This window comes from Bactrocera latifrons, unplaced genomic scaffold (genome assembly GCF_001853355.1).
Source record: "Bactrocera latifrons isolate USDA-ARS-PBARC rearing strain unplaced genomic scaffold, ASM185335v1 scaffold_216, whole genome shotgun sequence".
Lineage (NCBI taxonomy): Eukaryota > Metazoa > Arthropoda > Insecta > Diptera > Tephritidae > Bactrocera > Bactrocera latifrons.
In genome coordinates, this window is record NW_017535697.1 from 13,542 (window position 1) to 21,357 (window position 7,816).

A 7,816-nucleotide genomic window follows, 5' to 3' on the forward strand; every position below is an offset into this window, starting at 1 on the left:
TTAGAGCCAAATCAAAACACATTGTTTTTTGCAAGGAAATCAATCAATGATGCTATGAAGTGGCATTCGCGCTATGGTCATATTAATTTTGCTAGCTTACGATTATTGAACGAGAAGCAAATGGTTCGCGGGATGAAGGTTAGAGTACCACAAGAAATTTGTTGTACTGTGTGCATGTCCAGCAAATGTACGCAGAAACCGTATAGCAGTACAGAAAGGCGATCAGCGGAGATGTTGGGGGTAAGATATTTTCTAACGTTTGTTGATGACAAAACTCGATACGTTTTTGTTTATTTTTTGAAGAGTAAAGACGAAGTCTTCAATAAATTTAAAGAATTTAAAAAGATGGCTGAGTGTCAAAGTGGAAAGAAACTCGAAGTACTACGTAGCGATAATGGTACAGAGTTCCTAAATAATTCGTTTGATAATTTTTTAAAAGAAAATGGTATAATACGGCAACTGACTGTTCCATACACACCTCAGCAAAACGGGCTTTGCAGAAAGGTTCAATCGAACGCTAGTTGAAATGGCGAGGAGTATGTTAATCAGTTCGGGAGTACACGAAACTCTTTGGTCAAAGGCTGTTTACACTGCAGCATATCTACGAAACCGTGCGCCAATAATAGCATTAGACTCGATGACGCCATATGAAGCATGGCATGGTTATAAACCAATGGTAGGACATTTGCGTGTACCAAAAGGAAAAGAGTATATATTGGTAGGATACTCTGATGTATCAAAAGCGTACAGGTTATACGATCGTGAGACGAGACGATTGATAGTAGCAGAGATGTATATTTGGTTGAGTCAATGGGGCGAAACCAACAAACGAATATTCAAACGGCGGTAGGTGTACATGAGTACACACATTTACAAGACAGCGGCAATAGCGATGTTGCAAATTTAAATACTAGTTCAGGCGAAAGCAAAGTACTACAATCAGCACTAGTTAACAGCGATGATGAGTTCGAATCCGCTGAAGAAGAAGAAGTTCCAGTACTACAAAAACAGAGAGAACCTGGTAGACCGAAAATTGTTCGAAGTGGAGGGCCAGGAAGACCAACAAAACAATACAACTATTTAAAAATGATGAAATAGAAGTACCTGAAACGGTAGAACAGGCGTTGACAAGCCAATACGCTAATGAGTGGCACGAAGCTATGAAAAATGAATACCAATCGTTATTAGACAACGATACATGGCAACTTGCGGAATTGCCAAAAGGGCAGAAAGCAGTGCGCAGTAAGTGCGTTTTTGCTTTAAAGAAAGACAAAAACGGTAAAATAGGACGTTTCAAAGCAAGATTAGTTGCTAAGGGCTGTTCACAAACTTATGGTGTAAATTAAAAAGATACATTTTCACCGGTGGTGCGGTGTAGCACAATAAGAATGATTTTTGCGATTGCAGCGGAGGATGGTTTATATCTCCACCAAATAGACGTTTCAACAGCATATTTGAACAGCGAGTTGTGTGGTGAAATTTATATCAGCCACCCAGCTAGGTTTGTAGATAAACGTTATCCAAATCATTGTCTGAAGTTGAAAAAGACATTGTATGGACTTAAGCAGTCTGGGCGGCAATCGAGCATGAAGTTGGACGGTATATTAAAAGGTATTGGATTCCAACCATGTAAAAGCGAACCGTGTGTGTATGTGAAGCACTATGATGGGCACATCAATATTGTAGCAGTATATGTCGCCGATCTGCTTATAGCGTGCTCCGACCACAAACAAATGCAACAAATAACAAGTAAGGAAGGGCTAAGTTCGGGTGTCACCGAACAGTTTATACTCTCGCATGATAGTGAAAGTGATAATCGAGATTTCAGGCGTGGTTGTGAACCGATTTCACCCATATTTGGTACATGTCATCAGGGTGTTAAGAAAATATTATATACCGAACTTCATTGAAATCGGCCGAGTACTTCCTGAGATATGGCTTTTGGTCCATAAGTGGGCGACGCCACTCCCATTTTAAATTAAAAAAAGCCTGGATGCAGCTTCCTTCTGACATTTCTTCCGAAAAATTTAGTGTTTCTGACGTTTTTTGTTAGTCGGTTAACGCACTTTTAGTGATTTTCAACATAACCTTTGTATGGGAGGTGGGCGTGGTTATTATCCGATTTCTTCMATTTTTGAACTGTATATGGAAAGGCTTAAAAGAAACGACTCTATATAGTGTGGTTGACATAGCTATAGTAGTTTTCGAGATATGTACAAAAAAGTTAGTAGGGGGCGGGGCCACTCCTACTTTTCCAAAAAAATTACGTCCAAATATGCCCCTCCCTAATGCGATCCTTTGTGTCAAATTTCATTTTAATATCTTTATTTATGGCTTAGTTATGACACTTTATAGGTTTTCGGTTTCCGCCATTTTGTGGGCATGGCAGTGGGCCGATTTTCCATCTTAGAACTTAACCTTCTTATGGAGCCAAGCAATACGTGTACCAAGTTTCATCATGATATCTCAATTTTTACTCAAGCTACAGCTTGCACGGACGGACGGACAGACGGACAGACATACATCCGGATTTCAACTCTACTCGTCACCCTGATCACTTTGGTATATATAACCCTATATCTGACGCTTTCAGTTCTAGGACTTACAAACAACCGTTATGTGAACAAAACTATAATACTCTCTTTAGCAACTTTGTTGCGAGAGTATAATAAAGAATGCTATTCCGAAAAAAGTTAAAATAGTTGACAAGGGACCAGTACAATATTTTTTGAGTATGGAAATCGATCGCGATGGTGAAACTGGGTCTATATGCGTTGGTCACAAATCATATGTATATACAAAAGATGTTAAGCGAATATAATATGGAAAACTGCCGACCAATCATTACTCCACTATATACGGGACATCAAGTAAATTGTAATGAGAGAAAATGCAAGAAGGCCAAATAGATGCCGTACCAATCATTCATAGGTTCATTGATGTATATAGCAGTATGTACGCTGCCAGATATTTTGCACTCAGTGTGTAAACTTGCGCAACGAAACAATGATCCACATTCAGGACATATGGCTGCGGCTATGAGGATATTGCGTTACCTATGTAATACTCAAGACATGCGATTGCGGTATTATAGCACTGGCAAAGAAATCGAATGCTTTGTCGATGCATATTAGGGTGGCGATAGCAGTGAGCGTAAGTCATATACGGAGTATGCATTCATACTTGCAGGAAGTGTTTTTTCATATGAATCAAAGAAACAATCAACAGTAGCTCTGAGCAGCACCGGGGCCGAATACATGGCCCCTACGTCAGCCGTGAAAGAAGCAGTATTTTTACGAACACTTTTGGGAGAAATGAGAATCGAATGTCCTARGACGATCATGGTAAATGGAGATAACCTCAGTACCATGAATCTTATAAAGAATCCGGTATATCACGCAAGAACCAAACACATCGACATAAAATATCATTATATGAGGGATATTTATCGAGGAGGCGGCATCGATCTCAAATATTGTTGCAGCAGTGACATGATTGCTGATATTTTGACGAAAAACTTATCAAAGCCTAGCCACGAGAAGTTAACAAAGATGCTAGGTTTAAATTAATTAAATGAATTGCATTGCTTTGTAATATGCATGCATATGAACGTTGAGGAGGCGTGTTGAAATGCAATCCTGCATATAACAACGTACATATACATGCAACTCTGATGTATTTAAAATGATATCGTATTGTAACCGAACTTTATTGTATTTATACATTTTCTCACTCTTGTTCTAACCACTGAAGTATAAACAAGTATCTTAATAAAAGAGTTTAACAAAATTTAACAACAATAATATGTCATTAAATTTAATACAATTATATTACTCACGTCGCAAAACACACAAATATATCCTTCTTTTAAAACCTTACTCCCTCCTTAATCTATAATAAAGTTGCTACAGCGCTATGGAAACTTTTTTTTTAAGTTTGACAAAATGACGGCGGTTTGAATGAAAAGTATCGATTTTGGCAGTTTATCGTAGAAAGAAATAGGAAGATTTCATAAAAAATGAAATTAATGACGTTAAAAATCTTCTCTCCAAGAGGAGTCGCTATGTTCTCCACTCTGTTCTCTTTCTACAAGAAACGCTATAGCGACCGTAATTTGAATTTCGTTTTAAAAATTTGATAGAGTGTTTATTAGTATATAAAATCTGATAATGCAACAAAAAATCCATTTCTAGAAAATTTCACACTGAGACGATCCCTTAAGCTTCTAAAGGGTTGTTTACCAACTATTTTTATATAACTATGAGAAAATAAATAGTGACATATTCTAGAAAAGCTTTATCTTTCAAATCACTTAGACTAGTTAAAAGTTAGAATAAATTAACATCCAAATTATCTACTAAGTATTTCTATGATCACCTTCTCCGCCTCCGGTTTTGTGGGACATTCTTATTTGCAAGACTATTTGTACTATTACCCTTTTTGTGGTCCTTTATTTTTCCCAATACTCGTAACATTCGTGCATAAACCAATTTCCTCACGTTCATTGCCCACAGGAAATCCATATGATTGAACTCCTCCATTGGTATCAAGTACTTTCCTTTTGGATTACCCAGGTCCTTATACATTGCCTCGACATCGCTGGGGTGGCAAAGTAAATCGTTACTTGAATAATAGACATAGGTAGGAACTGTTACTAGAGATAGGTTATAACGCGGTGGTATGTGTTCTTTATATAGTGCTAAATTTTTGTTACTACTGTAACTGTAAGGTGCAAAACGTCCATATTTAATGATTTGTATGAAATGTTTTACTTGTTTAGCCGCAACGCCCGCGGGGTAGTGACCCAAAATAACTGGAAACATTTTCTATAAAGAAAAGATTAAGTTTAGCAATGTTAGAAAAAAAAAAAATAACTAAATACTGGTGCAAAATCTATCACATAACAAAATTTTCAGCCTGCCTGATAAGACTAATAAAAATTATAGTATTTTTCGCAGGAACTTTTTCAATACCTCTCACCAAATTTTGGTTTTATTGATTACTAATTTTCCTATTAAAAATTACTATCTCATACCAATAAGTTGTTTTAATAGGAAATATCAATGCAATGTTTAAATATGTAATAACAATATTTAAATGATTATCTGTCTATAGCCACATTTATCGTAGCTTTGATTTTATTCATTACGATAGAAGCTGTAAAAATTGGTTGATAAAAATCAAAACATACCAGAGAATCTTAATCTTCAAATTGATTTTGATCGGCCAGTTTGAGTAACAGATATATGCTATAGTGTTCGATCTGAAGAATTTGTTTGGAAATTGTGATGTTTGATTCAAGCCAAATTTCGATGCATTGTCAAATAAAAAAGTTTTCCATAGAAGAACTTTTATTCAATCGGTTTGTATGGCAGCTCTATGATATTTAAAATTATATTGAATTTACCTCCACGTTCTAAAGTTCTTTATAATTTCGTTCACTTACGTTTGTATTTCAATATGAAAAAGTCTTAAGAAATAATGCTTTTTGTCTTAGAAAGCCTTTCTTATAGTAAGGCATATTACTTACAATCTGATAAGGGTATTTTCATATAATTCAAATTCTTCAATTATATCTAGTTATGAACCTACCCTATTAAATTCGTTCCAGTTTCGTCCCACTATTCCAAATACCGCCTCAATGCACAGTCGCTCTGTTTCCTCAGTCATGCGGCAGAGAAATCGAAACTCTCCATTAAACATTTCCGTAACTGAGCTACCAACCAAACTCTGATTTATTAAATAAAAACAATAATTAATTAATATTAAAAGATGCATGGATGTTGGATATTCTATACTCACGCGAAAATATAAATTAATGGCACGGATATATGGGTGCTCCTCTGTCTCCGAGGCATAAACCGCCGGTGCCATTGCTTGCATCATGATCACTTTTTTATTATACTCTGGGCGTCGCGAACACATTACGAAGAACGCAGTGCAACCCTAAAATATTCCGTTACGAAAACGGGTTTGTTCTTCTGTTATTATATTAATGCTATAGGAATTAATTGTTTAAATCTGGTTACTTGAGAGTGACCCGCATATTGTATTCTTTTGAACCCCGTAGATTTTAATACATAATCGATCATTGCCGGCAGATCGTATATGCCAATCTCATGCCAACTGAAGTCCCAGAACTTTTTACCATCTGGATCAAGCTTTGTATGATTTCGAGAGTAGCGATTACCACGGGCGTTCCCGAGCCATACATCGTATTTATAATCAGCAAGAAGGTAAGCTGCAAATAAAATTAAAGTAATATTTAAGTCAAATTGAAGATATAAACATTAATTGTGGGCTTTAGCTAACTTAAATAACACATATTAGATGTAATATTATCTTCATCAAGGAGATAGGATTACATGATTGGAAACTTTCTTATTAGGGAAATGGGCCTTAGGACAGGCTTTAGACCGATTGTATTTATATTCATTGGTAACCAACACTAATTTTATTCAAAACAGCTTTTATTGTCATTCAAGAATTCACATCGCTTAATACTTATCAAATGAAAAGATTGTCATATAGTATTTTGAGATAAAAGCCGTAATTTTTTAAATATTTTCCATATAATAGAAATAATGGATGCATTTTTTCGTATGTTAAGTCGATTTTCAGGTGAAATTAGATTTATTGCTTTAAAAAAAATGTTTGCTTACATTTTTCCCCTTTGTAGTGTCTAAATCAGCTGTGATAATGTAACAGATTTTCAATGCTGCTAAGTAGATGGCGCAAAACCAGAGTCGAACAGAGCGATTTAGCGTGGATCAGTTTCAAACCATTTCGATGAAGTGATTTTGAACTGTAATTTTTTTATGGCGAAATCTTGATATTAACCACTTAACCACTCAACAGCCGAAATCGAGTGATTAAGTGCCGGTCTGAACATGGTTTTAAACACTTAAATATAAAGTAATTTGTTTTGATAAGGATTAACTTCAAAGTATAAATAAAAGAGCTTTTGCCATCGATATGCATTGATATATATATATTTTTTTGTGATAAAAACACTTATCGTGACAGAACTATAATAGTTAGGCAATATGCTTTCGCGACTTTTTTTCGTTGATAACTATATGATCTGCAAATGTGTAGTACATTTTTTTTTGCTCTATAGTCGCAGCGCGTGCGAATTAAGAAAGATTTTTTGTAATTTTTTCACACCATGGGTTGCATTATTGGAGTTTTAATATGGATCCCTAATTTTTTTGATAATTTAATATAGCCTTTGTTCACCACAGACAGTCGAAGCTGCAAAAGTGAAAGAATTTTTCAAATCGGTCAAGTAGTTTCGGAGTCTATTCAATGCAAACAAACAAATCTTTCCTCTTTATAACATTAGTATAGATTATTTTATAGTATAAGAGAGCTGGGGTAATTCCTGAACCTATTGAACAAAGTTTTTTGCAATAAACTTTAGTATATCCCATATTATAAGAAGTTTCTTGTTTTTGGCCAAATATTAGCGCACAGCCCACAATGCGTAAGCAGGGGCATTACTGTGGTGTAAAAGCTAAAAAGCCACATCTCTCGACCTTCTTTGAGTATTGAAACTCGAGGAGATAATTTTTGTGATAGCAGCTGCTGACGATCAGTTCAATATATTAAAGTTAATGTCTTCAATTAAGCTTATTTTAGATATATCTCATTTGATGATGGTTTAATATGATTTTCGCTTACGTGAGGTAATATTTAATATAACTTAAAACAAGTAAGGAAGGGCTAAGTTCGGGTGTCACCGAACATTTTATACTCTCGCATGATAAAGTGATAATCAAGATTTCAGGCGTGGTTGTGAACCGATTTCACCCAT

The 7,816-nt window shown here is 35.4% G+C and overlaps 1 protein-coding gene across 1 annotated transcript in view; it reads right to left on the reverse strand.

The window, feature by feature from the left end:
• Window positions 1-4,217: 4,217 nt before the first annotated feature.
• The window catches only part of LOC108968444 (lipase 1), a 7,098-nt gene continuing 3,499 nt past the window's right edge, over window positions 4,218-7,816 (reverse strand). Inside the window, exons 3-6 of the mRNA XM_018932489.1 lie at window positions 6,030-6,241; window positions 5,803-5,946; window positions 5,593-5,730; window positions 4,218-4,826 (exon numbers count right to left, since the gene is read on the reverse strand). Of these exons, the coding sequence (XP_018788034.1) occupies window positions 4,374-4,826; window positions 5,593-5,730; window positions 5,803-5,946; window positions 6,030-6,241 (947 nt within the window). The 3' untranslated portion in view covers window positions 4,218-4,373. The remainder of the gene's footprint in view (window positions 4,827-5,592; window positions 5,731-5,802; window positions 5,947-6,029; window positions 6,242-7,816) is intronic.